General features: G+C 52.8%; 1 protein-coding gene across 1 annotated transcript; it reads left to right on the forward strand.

The window, feature by feature from the left end:
* Positions 1–875: 875 nt before the first annotated feature.
* ZFP36L2 (ZFP36 ring finger protein like 2) lies at positions 876–5,176 on the forward strand. Its single transcript, XM_045885104.3, has 2 exons — positions 876–1,246; positions 1,765–5,176. The coding sequence occupies exons 1-2, from the start codon at positions 1,196–1,198 to the stop codon at positions 3,187–3,189; spliced, it is 1,476 nt and encodes a 491-aa protein (XP_045741060.1). The 5' UTR covers positions 876–1,195; the 3' UTR covers positions 3,190–5,176.
* The last annotated feature ends 9,875 nt before the right edge of the window (positions 5,177–15,051 follow it).

Here is a 15,051-nt window from a genome sequence, read left to right on the forward strand (position 1 = left end):
TCAGCGGAAGAACGGGGTGGCGGGAAGTCGCCTCCATGCTTGCGCAGCTCTCCCGGCCTTTCCTCCCGTCCTCCCAGCCCGCTCCCCCGCCCGGGATGCTCCGCGCCACTCCGCGCCTTTGGCCCTGGCTCAAGGTCTTGTGATGTGATTAGCAGAGCCAGCGCCTTGTCCTCAGACACTCAGCCCAGCCCGGCAGGCCCCGGCGCTGAAGCCCTGTTTACTGCAGCCTGGGCGGGGAGGGGGGCGGAGAAACGGGCCCAGGCTCCTCCGGGCGAGACTGCCGCGGCCGCGTGGCCACTCCCGCCCCCACCCCCACCGCGTCTCCACGTGCAGTCGGGATGGAGCCACCACCCACCGGACGCAGGCCCTGAGCCCCCGCCCCCCGGCCGGAGCACTCTGCAAGGCAGCCGGACCGCGCGGACGGTTGCAATATTCTCGCATTTTGCAATTCCCGCGCCCAGTCTAGAACCGAGAGTAGATTAAAGCTCCACAATTTCGCCTAGCAGGATCGGACGGGGAGAGACACGTCCAGAGCTGCAGAACCCTGGCCACGTTAAACGTGCAGGGGATTTCCAACAGTGCAACCCCAAAGGAGGGGAGCCTTATCTTCCCGCCGCCACCCGGCAGCACCCAACGAGAACGAACTCTCCACGCCGCCGCGGGCGCTCGGGCACCCTGCCCCGCCCCAAGGCCTCCCGCCCCCTCCCCCGGAGGAAAAAAAAAATTGGCGGCGGCCAATGGGAGGCCACGAAGGCGCTTGACGTCCGCGGGCCGGCGGGCGGCGTTGCCTGGAGACCCCGGCGGGGTCAGCGTTCTGTCCCCTCCCCCGGCACGCCCGCCCCGCCGCTGCCGCGCTCCCGGGCTCTATATAGGGCGCGCGCTCGCGGGCCGCGGAGTTCCAGCAGTCCGCGAGCTGTCGTCGGCTCCGCGCGGGGGGGGGCGGGCCGGGCACCCCGGGGCGCGGAGGCGCGCTCTCTGCTTCTCTCTCCTTTTTCCCCCCCGCTCCGCACTCCCGGGCACCCTCAAACCAGTCCACGCTGCTTCCCTCTCCCTCTAGTCTCGTCCCCCGGCAAACTTTCGGTCCCTCCCCCGCCGGTCACCCGTTATTCGTCGTGGCTCGAGCCCGGCCGTGCCGCCCCGAGGGCTCCTCCGGACCTCCCTGCCTGCAAGTCCGACCATTACACGATCCAGAAACATGTCGACCACGCTTCTGTCCGCCTTCTACGATATCGACTTCTTGTGCAAGGTACGCGAGGGGACAAGGAGGGAGGAAGGCGGGCAGGCAGGAAGCCCCTCGAGTTTTCAGACTTTGCTTCTGCCCTCCGCTTTTGGGGCACCCCTCCCCACCTTGACTTTGGGGTCGGGAAAAGTCCTGGAGTTTGCTGTAGTGTGTGCTCGTGCTTTGTGGGCGGGGAGAAGGAGCAGGGAGGAAGGGCAGGAGGGAGCCGCTGTCGCTGTTTAGTTTCTCCGGCGCCGACCGCGGCCACGCTGCCCGGGGCTTCCCGGACGGGGTTTGCGCCGCCCAGGCTGGCGGCCCACGGGCTGAGGATCACATGTCGAAACCGACCGCGGCCCGGGGTGGGAGTCGGCTCCTCCCAACGCGAACTTGCTTCTTTTTGCGCGTGTACGGGTGGAGGGTGGGGGCCGAATCGAAATCTGCGAAAAGGAAGAAGAATCAGAAGGCTGAAGTTCCTCTGCAACTCGCCCCAACTCATCCCTCCCTTCCCATATTTCATCCCGTCCTCGCCCCCCTCCTTTTGGCAGACGGAGAAATCCCTGGCCAACCTCAATCTGAACATGCTGGACAAGAAGGCGGTGGGGACGCCCGTGGCCGCCGCCCCTAGCTCGGGCTTCACGCCGGGCTTTCTCCGAAGGCACTCGGCCAGCAACCTGCACGCACTCGCCCACCCCGCGCCTAGCCCCGGCAGCTGCTCGCCCAAGTTCCCGGGCGCGGCTAACGGCAGCAGCTGCGGCAGCGGGGCGGCGGGCGGCCCGGCCTCCTACGGCACCCTCAAGGAGCCGTCAGGGGGCGGCGGCACAGCCCTGCTGAACAAGGAGAACAAATTTCGGGACCGTTCGTTCAGCGAGAACGGCGAGCGCAGCCAGCACCTCTTGCACCTGCAGCAGCAGCAGCAGAAGGGGGGCGGAGGCTCGCAGATCAACTCGACGCGCTACAAGACTGAGCTCTGCCGGCCCTTTGAGGAGAGCGGCACGTGCAAGTACGGCGAGAAGTGCCAGTTCGCGCACGGCTTCCACGAGCTGCGCAGCCTGACCCGGCACCCCAAGTACAAGACGGAGCTGTGCCGCACCTTCCACACCATCGGCTTCTGCCCCTACGGGCCGCGCTGCCACTTCATCCACAACGCCGACGAGCGGCGGCCCGCGCCGTCGGGGGGCGCCTCCGGGGACCTGCGCGCCTTCAGCGCGCGGGACGCGCTGCACCTGGGCTTCCCCCGGGAGCCGCGGCCCAAGCTGCATCACAGCCTTAGCTTCTCGGGCTTCCCGTCGGGCCACCACCAGCCCCCGGGGGGCCTCGAGTCGCCGCTGCTGCTCGACAGCCCCACGTCGCGCACGCCGCCGCCGCCGCCCTCTTGCTCCTCGGCCTCGTCCTGCTCCTCGTCCGCTTCGTCCTGCTCGTCGGCCTCCGCGGCCTCCACGCCCTCGGGCGCCCCGACGTGCTGCGCCTCGGCAGCGGCTGCGGCCGCCGCGGCCCTGCTGTACGGCCCCGGGGGCGCCGAGGACCTGCTGGCGCCGGGCGCCCAGTGCGCGGCCTGCTCGTCGGCCTCGTGCGCCAACAACGCCTTTGCGTTCGGCCCGGAGCTGAGCAGCCTCATCACGCCGCTCGCCATCCAGACCCACAGCTTCGCCGCCGTGGCCGCCGCGTACTATCGCAGCCAGCAGCAGCAGGGCCTGGTGCCCCCCGCGCAGCCCCCGGCGCCGCCCAGCGCGCCCCTCCCTGCCAGTGCCGCCGCGCCGCCCTCGCCGCCCTTCAGCTTCCAGCTGCCGCGCCGCCTGTCCGAGTCGCCCGTGTTCGACGCGCCCCCTAGCCCCCCGGACTCGCTGTCGGACCGCGACAGCTACTTGAGCGGCTCCCTGAGCTCGGGCAGCCTCAGCGGCTCCGAGTCCCCCAGCCTCGACCCCGGCCGCCGCCTGCCCATCTTCAGCCGCCTGTCCATCTCCGACGACTGAGGCGGCAAGAGGGCGCCAGCGCGGAGGAGGAAGGGAAGGCCGTTCTGGGGGTGTTGGAGGGCGCCCCTGCCATCTGGAGTCCTGTTAGGGGCGGGGAGGGGCACGGGAGTCGGTCGGGGGGGGGTGACGGGCCACGAGCAGACTGCGGGCCGCACCGAGCACTTGGACTCGAACTTGTGTGCCGGGAGGGGCCCCCACCCCTCCCCTTTCGGTTTCCTCTTTTTTGTTTTTTTTAATTATTTTTATTATTATTACGAAGCTTCATTCTTGTTGAGCAAAAAAAGCCAACGAACTTTTGTATTGATGAACAAAATTTTCACAACAGGGCAGTTGTGATGCGAACAGAACAAAAAAACCAAACACTTAAAACTTCTTTAGGTCTCCTAGGAGTTTGGGACTTTAGGGGAAAAAAATCAACCCAGCACCAGCAGCTACCAACCACCATTCCATATCTTCACTTGAAAAGCATTAGTTACAGTCCAGATGTGGGAACTCTTATCTCGAGAGAAGTTCCTAATTGTCGTTTGTCTCAGACCAGTGTAAACAAACCAGCCAGCCACCACCTTGCTAAACCTCTAAGCTTCTGGAAGCCAATATTGTACCAGGAATATGCCTTGATTGTAGTCTTCAGCTCCATAGGTTTTTGTTTGACACAAAGTTATTTACGTCTGGGAGAAAAAAAAAAAAACAAAAAAAACCCCACCTGCATTCCAAAGTTTTCTACTGGTTACTGGTGTTATTGCCACCACTTAGTGGATGTTTAATTATAGAACCATTTTGTCTGCTCTTTTCTGGAAGCCTTGGGCAGAGCTTAGTTCCTAATCGTTGGGGGGAATAACTGCTGAATTTTTAGCTGTTTTGAGTTGATTTCGCACCACTGCACCACAACTCAATATGAAAAAACTATTTAACTTATTTATTATCTTGTGAAAAGTATACATTGAAATTTTTGTTCATACTGTATTTATCAAGTATGATGAAAAGCAATAGATATATATTCTTTTATTATGTTAAATTATGATTGCCATTATTAATCGGCAAAATGTGGAGTGTATGTTCTTTTCACAGTAATATATGCCTTTTGTAACTTCACTTGGTTATTTTATTGTAAATGAGTAAAAAAATCTTAATTTAAGAGATTGTATGTAATATTTATTTCATTAATTTCTTTCCTTGTTTACGTAAATTTTGAAAGATTGCATGATTTCTTTACAGAAATCAATCCTGATGCTGTGGAAGTAGTTTGAGGAATATCTTAAATGAGTTTTCTTAGAATGTATAATGGTTGTAGCCCATCCAACTTTAATGAAAAAAAAAGTTGACCACATACTTTGCAATCAGGCTTCAATGTGGCATGCTTTTCTCATTCCAACTTTTTTTTAAACAAGAAAAAGCTTTGTTGTTCCACCAATTCTGTGACCTACTCTGCGTATAAAGACCTATGTAGCAATAATGGGGTGGGGGGTTAGTCTCACAGTGCCTTTGGAAGGGCCAGAACTTGCCTTAAATCTTCCTCAACCAAATAAGTATTTTTCTATTAGTCCTTGAGAAGAATTTGAATGTAGGATGGGTTCAACTGCACAAAAGGAAAAGATATTTACCACTTTCTTACATAGATCTAAAGTGAAGAGGCCACCTCTTAGTGCTAAAAAATGGTATGTAGTACATGAATATGCCTTGTTTCATTACAGAAAATTCCAAAACTTGTACTTTTTTTTTTTTTGCGTGTGTAGAAGGGCAGGAATCCTTTCCTGGACAGCGGATGAATGAACAGTAGCTTTAGTGTGTACGTAGGTACAGTTGGAGCACTATGTATGTATGTACTCTGGACTACTTGGACAGAAGTAGGATTTTGAATGTAACAAGATAAGTCAACTTGAGTTGTAATATATTTTGGGGAATCAGTTCACTACAAATTGTGACTGTAAACATTGTACTGTAAATGTTTTGTAGTTTTCCCCCAATAAAATTTTTGGGAAAAAAGGTATTAATGTGTAAGATGCTTGCTTTTTTTTTTTTTTTCCAAACTGGAACATCCGAGTGTTTCCGCTTACCACCACCTTGTCAGGCATCGCCCAGGCCTCGGAGGGGTTGGGGGGCTAAGATTTGGGGAGCTGGCACAGGCCGGGTTCAGAATGGCCTGCCCCTATGTATTTTATAGCAAGTTCTTCAGCTGAAGTAATTATTTGGACTGTCAAGGGCATTAGTTAGCTGTTCCCCTTGGTAATAAGATGCATCCCTGTGTTGGCTGGCTGGCTGGTGGCAGGCCCTGGCTGAAGGCCTGAAGGGGTGTGGCCCGCCTGTGAGTCACCAAGTGGGTCACGTGTCTGCGGTGGCAGCTGAAGGTCCGATTTTTTTTCTTTTCTTTTTTTTCTTTTTTGCTGGGACGCGCAGGGAACGGAGCGGCCAGGGCTAGGGTGGGGAATGCGGGAGGGTATGGCCAGCCCCAGGCCTGCAGGCCCCTAGAGTGTTCCACTGCGGAAGAGGAGGCGGTGGGGTTAGGCCCAGCCTCTCTCGGGCTGAGGAAGCAGAGTTTTGCCTGCACTTTGGGAAGCCTGGTTGTGTCCTTGTCCGAAGAGGAAGGAAAGAGGAGGAAGATGGAACAGGTCAAACTTATATCTGGGTAATGTGTGTTTACGCGGACAGCTTCCTCTGGGAGTGAGTGCACACGTTTTTTATGCAAAAGGATCAGTGTCTGCTTCAGGCGACTGTAAGTGGCCAGAAAGCAAATTGCAGCCCAGGCCTCTAGAAGAAGGAAGAAAAAAAAGAAACGGCACCAATTTGTCTGCCGGTTCGCACACAGTTGAACAAAACCTTGGTACGGTTTTTTGGTTTTTGGTTTTGCTTTTTGTTTTCTCCCTACCGTCACTTTGAAGACTTCAAAGTCAGGTTCATAAATCAATTCCTGTTTTTCCCTTCTCCCTCCTCCCCGCCTACCTACCCCCACGTCCCACCCCCCAGTTCAGACACTTTTTTCCAAAGTAGGTAAAAGATTTAGCAATAGTTTGTTTTCTTATCCACCACAGCTGGGCCCTATCATCCACTGCTTGCACCCCTCTGCTGGGTCTCCTGCGTCTCCCAGCTGAGCCGGGCGGGCGGGCCGGGGGGGGGGGTCAGTCTGGAGCCCGCGGGGCCTCGGGCAGCTGTTTCACGTTAGCCGTGATTGCGCTGGTGTTAACTGGAGCGTTTTGGTGCTTGGCTGCCAAAGGGGATGGGCAACAGTTTCAGAGTTCTCCCAGATGCCGGGCCCCTGGCTAAGGGCCTAGGCTGTGGGGGAGGGGAAGCCTGCAGCCCAGGAGGGCTCGGCGGGCAGGACCTTGCGGGCTCCCTGGCCTCTCCACCATAAAGAATGTGCAGTGGGGAGGAAAAGTCTGAAATGCGGTGCTATTTAGGCCAAGCTGCATTTCAGAGGCCTTGTTTCCACCTCATTCCAAAACTTATTTTTTCTAAACAAGTACTTTTGATCGGCTGGAATGTCAGACTTGTTGGCGTAAGCCACATTCATTTTTTTAAAAATTGGTTTGTTTGAAAGCCCAACTGCTAGGATCTGATGTTTTGTGTTTGAGGCCCAGTGGAGCATGGCAAGCTGGGGGGGGGGGGATCATTCAGAAATTTCCTCTTGCCGCAGATCAATGGAGGGTATATCGGTCATTGTCTTTCTGCAGTGGCTGGAATGAACAGCAAACAAAACTCTGTGCTAAAGTATTCTTGTAAATGAAGGGGACTAGAAGTAAAAATTGCAAGTAAGGACAAGCCGGGATTCCTGTCACAGGCTGGGGAGCAGAACTGGAGCTCACTGGGTCCACGACTGTGTTACACTCAAGATAAAATTCTTTTGCAGCCAGTTGTGAAAAGGAGCCCAGGATGGGAGGGAGTTGAGCATGTCTTTTTTTTTTTTAGATTTTATTTATTTATTTGAGTGAGAGAGAGCACAAGGCTGGGTGGGGAGGCAAAGGGAGAAGGAGACTCCCTGCTGAGCAGGGAGCCCAACATGGGGCTCCATCCCAAGACCCTGGGATCATGACCTGAGCCGAAGGCAGACGCTTAACCAACTGAGCCACCCAGGCATCCTGAGAACGTCTTAATAGTGGGGGCGCCTGGGTGGCTCAGTCGGTTAAGCGTCTGCCTTCGGCTCAGGTCACGATCCCAGTGTCATCCAGCCCCGCGTTGGGCTCCCTGCTCAGCGGGGAGTGTGCTTCTCCCTCTACCCTTCCCCCTTGCTCATGACCTCTGTCTCAGTCTCTCTCTCTCAAATAAATAAATAAATTCTTAAAAAAAAAAAAAAAAAGAATGTTTTAACAGTGGCATTGCCGCTGGCTGTGTGAAAACAAAAATATTTTTTTTTAAGCAGCCCAATTAGTATGTGCCACCTTCTAGATTATTTCAGAGGGGGGATGAGTACATGGACATATTTGCCGCCCCTCACTCTGTCTGAATCTACTGCTGAGTATATAAAAGGGAAAAACAATAACAACAACAACACACACACACCAAAAAAAGATTGAAAAGGCCAAAGCCCAGCACCCGCCCATGGGAAGAGACTGGGGGCGGCAGGGGTTGCGAGCCCCGCAGCGCCTCAGGAGACTGGATGAAAGGGCCAGGCCTGGGAGGGCCCAGAGAAGGAAGGACAGACAGGCACAGCTCTTGGCCCCAGGTCTGGCCCAGCGAGAGGACGCTGGGTATTAAATCTGCTTGGGGTCTGAGAACCCGCTCCCACCCCACCCCGAGGCTGGGCTTGTTCGAGGAGGAAACCCTAGAGAGCGTTTGAACTGGGAGGGAACCATCCCCAGGCACTTGCTGTCCCCGTTTTGGCGATGGTGACAAGAGCAAAGGAGAGGTGACTCTAGCCAAGTCCTTGGCCTGGTGACTTGGGGCAGCCGAGGGAGCCACAGCCAGGCTCCCCTTCCGTCAGAGGACCAGCGCCACCCTCCGTTGTTGTTACCCCATTTCATTGCGTTTGGTTTCTGTCGGGCACACAGGAGGTGGTGCAGACCTGTGGCCATCCAGGGCAGTTGGAGTTGCCCGCAGCCGGAGGAAGGGGGGAAAAGCGGGAGGGGCGGGGCCGAGGCGGCCCAGGAGGTGGGTGAGCGCCCCCCCAGCAGCAGGAAGCCCACAGCCCCTCCAGGGCCCGCCCCCCTGCCTAGGGGGCTTCTCCGAGCTCTCCTGATGTTGCTAAACCTGGAAAGCATCTGAGTGTTGCTGTGTCTAAGGGTGTGTCGGGGGTTGGGGGGGTGTCCGTCGGGGGGGGGGGGGTACGTGTGTCCGTAGAGTCTGAGAGTGTGGGTGTGAGTGTGGGTCTGGGTGTGGGTGTGTTTGTTGCTGTTGGGGGGGGGTGCAAGGGCCTCTGTGTGAGTAGGGGTCTGGGTTTGGTGTGTCTGTTGCTGTGTGGGGGTGTGTCTGTTGCTGGGGGGGTGGGGGTGGGTATGGGGGGGTGTCTGTTGCTGGGGGTGAGCGTAGCTATTGCTGTGTGGGTAGGCGTGCGGCTCTGTGGGGCATGAGGAAGGTTCTGTGGGTGTTGCTGTATGTTTGGGTCTGGATGTGTCTTTGTGCGGCTGAGGGTGTTAACAACACCTACAGAGGAAAAGCAGCCCTTTTTAGCAGGCCTCTTTTCAAGTTGAGAACTGCTTTCAAAACCCGGAAATGGTGGCCAGGCCGTGGTCTGTCTCCTGCAGGGCGGTGGGCAGAACGGGGCTGAGTGGGAGGATGGCAGACAGGCCTGCGGGGACCCCAGACCCACCTTACTGCCCGGCACACCTGCCAAGGACAGGCCGCCGGAGCCTGACTGCAGGGACGTATTTAGAAACAATTCATTCTCTGGGTGGAGGGGGAGGGGACCCCTTTATTTTCCTCCGTACAGAAATAGCTCTCATCAGATAGGAGTTCTTGAGCCCTCTGGGGTGAGAGGCAGCTCTGAAATAGAAGGAAAGATATTAAGGATTTTAGACAGACAAGAAAACTCCTGAGCTCACTGAAACCGAGTTTAAAATATTTCTCTAAAAATAAGCTTTGTTTTCCTTGTGGATTCCTCTGGCAATCGGACCCTCGTGTCAGGGTGCTTAGCTGGCCTATGAAGCCAGGCGGAGTTTTTAAAAAAGCAAGTGTTTCCCAGCCATGGCCTTGGAAAGTTCTCTGTTTTCCATTTATTAAACTCCTAGTTTCCAGCTAATTAAAATAATTTTCAAATGAAACTCCATAGCCCAGCAAAATTTGGTGCGACACAGAATTTTCAGTGACCCCTCTGCAAGAGGCTGGGCTGGGCTGTGGGATGGCCTGGGACCCCCTCCCCTGGGCCAGTTTTATGGGGAGAGGGACCCTTCAAAATGCAGGTCCAGGGCCTTACGTTACCAAATCCCAGCACCCTCACGGTGACAGGTGAGGGGCTGCTTGCAAGGCTGTCTCTGAGCCGTGCACCACTTGAGAAGGGGTTGTGGGGTCACTGGGAAACTGCTGTTTGTCAGCCTGCACCAGGGAGCACAGGAGGGGTACACTGCTGGGGTGGGGGGGCACTGGACTGATGTCTGTGGCAGGTGATCCTGTGCTACCTGGTCGCCTCTTCCTGGCCCGGCTGATGATGAAGCTTCAGGTCCAGTCAAGCCAGTGTGCCAGGACTTTATTGGGCACCTACAGGATGCCCAGACTCCCAAGACAGCAGGTTGTGAAGCAGAAAGCAGAGACACGGCCAGGCAGGAGGCTCGTGTCACCCAGGGCCATACCCTCGCTGCCCTGAGATCCAGTCCAGACATCAAAGGGAGGGTGCGCTGGGGCTGCTGGCCAGGACCCTTCAACCGTCCCACAGATGGTTCTTGATTGTCTAGTAAATGCCTGCACTGGGGTAACAGAGGCGGGCTGACCGATGTTGTCCCCTGCCTTCATGGAGTGTTCCCATCTTCCAGGTTCGTTCGTGATGGAGCATGCATCAGCTGTCATTCCTTTGTAGAGCAGGATAATATTCCATTATATGGCTCGTACCACATTTGGTTTATCCACTCATCAGTTGATAGACATTTGAGTTGTTCCAGCTTCTTGGCTCTTGTTGAATAATGCTGCTATGTCACCCGTGTACAAGTTTTTGTGCGTGTGAACATGTTTTCAGTTCTTTGGGTTATATACCTAGAAGTAGAATTGCTGGATCATATAGTAACTCTATGTTTAACTTTTTGAGGGACTGTCTTACTATTTTCCAAAGTGACACATTGGTTTTCAGAACTGTTTTTTTTTAAGGTTTTTATTTATTTTCTTAAAGATTTATATTTATTTACTAGAGAAAGAGAGCGTGCACAAATATGAGGGGGTGGGGGCAGAAGGAGAGGGAAAAGCAGGCTCCCCACTGAGCAAGGAGCCCAATGCGAGGCTTGATCCCAGGACCTTGAGATCATGACCTGAGCCAAAGACAGACACTTAACCGACTGAGCCACCCAAGCGCCCCCAGAACTGTTTTATTAATGTTAGTTTCCCCCTCTCAACCTCCTGCAGGCTTCATCATGTCCACATAAAAAACTTGTACACTGTTCACAATAGCCAGAAAGTGGAAACAACCCAAATGTCCATCAATAGATGAATAAGTCAACAAATATGGCCTATCCTTAGAATAGTATTTAGTTATAGAAAGGAATGAAGTACTGACACATGGAAGCACCTTAGAAACAACAAGGTGCCTGGGTGGCTCAGTCAGTTAAGCATCTGCCTTCAGCTCAGGTCATGATCCCAGGATCCGGGGATCGAGTCCGGCATCAGGCTCCCTGCTCAGCGGGGAATCTGTTTCTCCCTCTCCCTCTGCCCCTCCCCACTGCTCATTCTCTCTCTCTCTCTCTCTCAAATAAATCTTTAAAAAACAAAAACATAATGTTAAGTGAAAGAAGCCAGACACAAAAGGCCATATGTTGTATGATTCCACTTACATGATATGTTCAGAATAGGCAAATCCATAGAGACAGAAAGTAGACTGGCGGTGGCCGGGAGCTAGGGGACCAATGAGGAATGACTGCTGATAGATGTGTCTCTTTTGGGGTTGATGGAGATATTCTGGAAATAGATAATGATGGTTGCACAGCCGTGTGAACATACTAGAATTTGTACATTTGTATATTTTAAACTGGTGAGTTTTATTGTGTGTAAATGATATTTTTCCTTTTAGAAAATGTATACGCACAAGCTGAAATCCAGGCTACAAAAGGAAAGGACAGCGAGAAAGCCTCTACCAGGGAAACCAACCTCACTTAGGGTCCAGGAGCCCTTACGAATGTAGGAAGGGCAAATGGTAAGTAACAATAAGATAAAGGGCCAGTGAAAGAGTTTTCAAGTAAAAGGAGCTAGTGCAAAAGCCCTGTGGTTAGAGGGAGCATGGTTCCAGAGAGGGAAGGAAAGAAGGATATGGTGCCAAGGGGTAGAGAAAAGAGCAAGGTGGCACAGGATGGGGCTGGGGCAGTGGGCTCAGCCCTCAGAAGATCTCGCCTGCCTTCTGCTTCCCACCAATTCCTCTGTTAGAACATCGTATTTTTTTTTTTTTAAGATTTTATTTATTTATTTGAGAGAGAATGAGAGACAGAGAGCACGAGAGGGAAGAGGGTCAGACGGAGAAGCAGACCCCCAGCTGAGCAGGGAGCCCGATGTGGGACTCGATCCCGGGACTCCAGGATCATGACCTGAGCTGAAGGCAGTCGCTTAACCAATTGAGCCACCCAGGCGCCCCAGAACATCGTATTTTTGGTTCAGTGATTTCTACACTCTTGTTTTCTCATATTATCCTAACGCTACTTCACAATGCCTACATCGTTCACCTCAGTTCATCTCATCACAGGGGCGTTTTATCATCTCACATCACAACAAGGCTGAGTGCAGTACAGGAAGATATCTTGAGAGACCACATTCATGCAATTTTCATTACAGGATAGTGTTATAATTGTTCTATTTTATTATTAGTTATTGTTTATCTCTTAGTGTGCCTAATTCATAAGTGAAACTTTATCATAGGTATATATGCATATATAGGAAAAAGCATAGTATATGCAGGGTGTGGGGCTATTTATGGTTTCAGGCATCCCCTGGGGGCCTTGAAACAAATCCCCTACAATAAGGGGGTAGGCCACCATATTACCATTGTGCTTCATCACCTTCTGCTTCCCCTCCTCCCCAGCTCACGCCCACAGGTCTCCTGGTGGGAATGCCTTAAAGATTCTAATAATAGTTACTATTTATGGAGCTTCCATCATATACTCAAGCTTTACGTATGTTAAGGACAGTCCTTCATATCCACCCAAGACTGAGGTACTGTTACTATCCCCATTTCACAGATGAGGAAACTGAGCTCAGAGGAGTCATCATATGCCTGAAACTGGAAAAGCTGGAGCAGAATTCAAAAGAATCTAAACTGTTGCTCCTTCAAATCGCCTGGGGCTACTGCTCTGATGCCTCTCTACCTGCCTTTCTTTCTCACACTGTCTATAAACCTGTATTTCCAAGAAGACTTCCAGGGTTCCCTTCCAGGGTAGACTGTGTCCTGCCTCATCTGTGCTTTTAACTGTGTTCAATTTTTACAGTCTTTAATTGTGTTCACTTAGTTCAAGTCACCCTTCAGCTCAAAATCCTCACTCAGAATAAAACCTAAAATCTCAACGAGGCCTACAAGGTCCTCTGTTATCTGTCCCTCCCCACCAGCTCCCTCCTTTACCTTCTGGCCTTGACTCTACCTTCCCCTCATCCTGCACCAACCACACAGGCCCCCTTGCTGGTCCTCAATCATGCTGCGCCTGCTCTCTATCTCAGGGCCTTTGCACTTGCTATTCCCCCCATGCTCTTCCACATGACCCTTTCCTTCAGTTTCCTGCTGTCACCTTTTCAGGGGGCCGCCCAGACTACCCTCTCTAAAACAACACCCCCATCTGGCGTCATTCCTCTCATCCGGTTTTATGTTTTCCCTAGCATTTGTCATCCTTTAACATTTTTTAAATGCCTTTGTTTGTTTATGTACCTACTGTCCTTCCTGCTTAGACTCTAAGCTTCATGAGGGCAGGTGCTGTCCCCAGAGCAGGGGAAACCACTGAAGGATTTTAAGCTGGGGAGTAAGAGAACCACATTTACATCTTTTAAAGTTCATTTATTTATACTCTCTACACCAAACGTGGGGCATAAACTCACAACCCCGAAATCAAGAGCCGCAAGCTCTACCAACTGAGCCAGCCGGGCGCCCCAACCACATTTTTAAAGCATTTCAGGCGCCCGGGTGGCTCAATTGGTTAAGTGTCTGCCTTCTGCTCAAGTCGTGATCCCGGAGTCGCCGGATCGAGCCCCACTTCAGGCTCTCTGCTCAGAGGGGAGTTGGCTTCTCCCTCTCCCTCTGCTCCTCCCCCCACCCCCCGCTCATGCTCTCTCTCTCTCATAGATAAATAAAATCGTAAAAAAAAAAATAAAGAATTTCAGTTGTATGAAGAGTAGACTGAGGAAAAAAAGTATTCCTTATAAAAACAATTGTAATGCTAAAAGGGTTTAAAACTCATGACCTAGTGTATCCCTTTCATTCCACAGATGAGAAAACTAAGGCTTAGAGAGGGTGGAGGGGACCCCTCTAGAGACTTTCCAATTTCTGGCTTTCTACAAGAGCCCTGGAAAAAGAGACCACCCAGGACACTGTCCTCCCTAGGTATGATCTGTACCCGTAGGGCTGTTGGTAAAAATGGAAATACCAACTCTCACCAAAGCAGACCTAAATCCCTCTGGGCTGAGAGGCTGGGAGCAGCTGGTTTCGGGATGTTCTGTCCCTCCAGCCTCTCAGGGAGGGCCTGGAGGGTCCACGGGGTGGCCCTGGCCAGGAGCTTACAAAGCACAACCCTGTGAGCCCAGAGCGGCCGCAGGGACTGGGGCAAGGGAGGACTCCAGGCCGGTGTCCCCACCACTGTGTCACTCAGGGTTACAAGCAGAGGCTCCCATAGACCTCCATTCAAACCTCATCCCACGGCCACTCCCTCCCTGCGTAATCCTGAGCAGACCTCTGAGCCTCGGTCTCCTCATCGTGAAATGGGGATGATGGTACAGTTCTACGGTGCAAAGCCCCCGCGAGGGTCAAGTGTGATGCCACGTGTGAAGTGTCTAGGAGCAGGCCTGGTTCAGGGTCCCCCCGATGAAACTGTGCAGATGAGCAGAGTGGTCAGCAACCCGGGCTGCCTGAGACCACGGACCAGCTGCTAAGGCTCTCTGTGCCTTGATGTCCTCATCTACAAAATATCGGGCCTATTCCCTAGGGCTCTCATGAAGCTTAAATGAGTCAACTCATGTAGTGAGAAGAGAACCTGGCTCAGCAAAAGCGCGACATAGGAGAGGGGCGTGGGGGAGCGGGCAAAATGGGTGAAGGGAAGTGGGAGGTCCAGGCTTCCAGTTATGGAATGAATAAGTCACAGTATAAAAGGGACTATAGTCAACGGTACTGTAACAGTGTCTTGTGGTGACATACGGTAGCTACACTTGTGAACAGAGTATAACATACAGAGATCTCTATGTTGTACACCTGAAACTAATGTAGCATTGTGCGTCAACTAGACTTCTAAATACAGGGACGAAGACATACATACTGTATATATACATACATAAATGTAACAATTTGTTATTGAATCTCTCGGGGTTTTTTCACACTTAAACAACAGGCACCAAATCTGAGGGGGTCAGGAAGGCCCCCTTGTCTGCCTCTACCAAAACTCCCCCAACCACACGAGCCTGAAGATACGGCAACTGCCTTTCTTTAGAAATCCTAGATAGATCTGCCCTGTCCAAAATGGCAGGCACTAGCCACATGTGACTACTTAAATTTAATTTCTGTTAATCAAAATTTAAAACTCACTTCCTCAGTTGCCTAGCCACATGTCAAGTGCCCGA

The sequence above is a fragment of the Mirounga angustirostris genome, unplaced genomic scaffold, assembly GCF_029215605.1.
Source record: "Mirounga angustirostris isolate CCGP_5_RB_7025 unplaced genomic scaffold, mMirAng1.0.hap1 SCAF_10, whole genome shotgun sequence".
Taxonomy (NCBI): Eukaryota; Metazoa; Chordata; class Mammalia; order Carnivora; family Phocidae; genus Mirounga; species Mirounga angustirostris.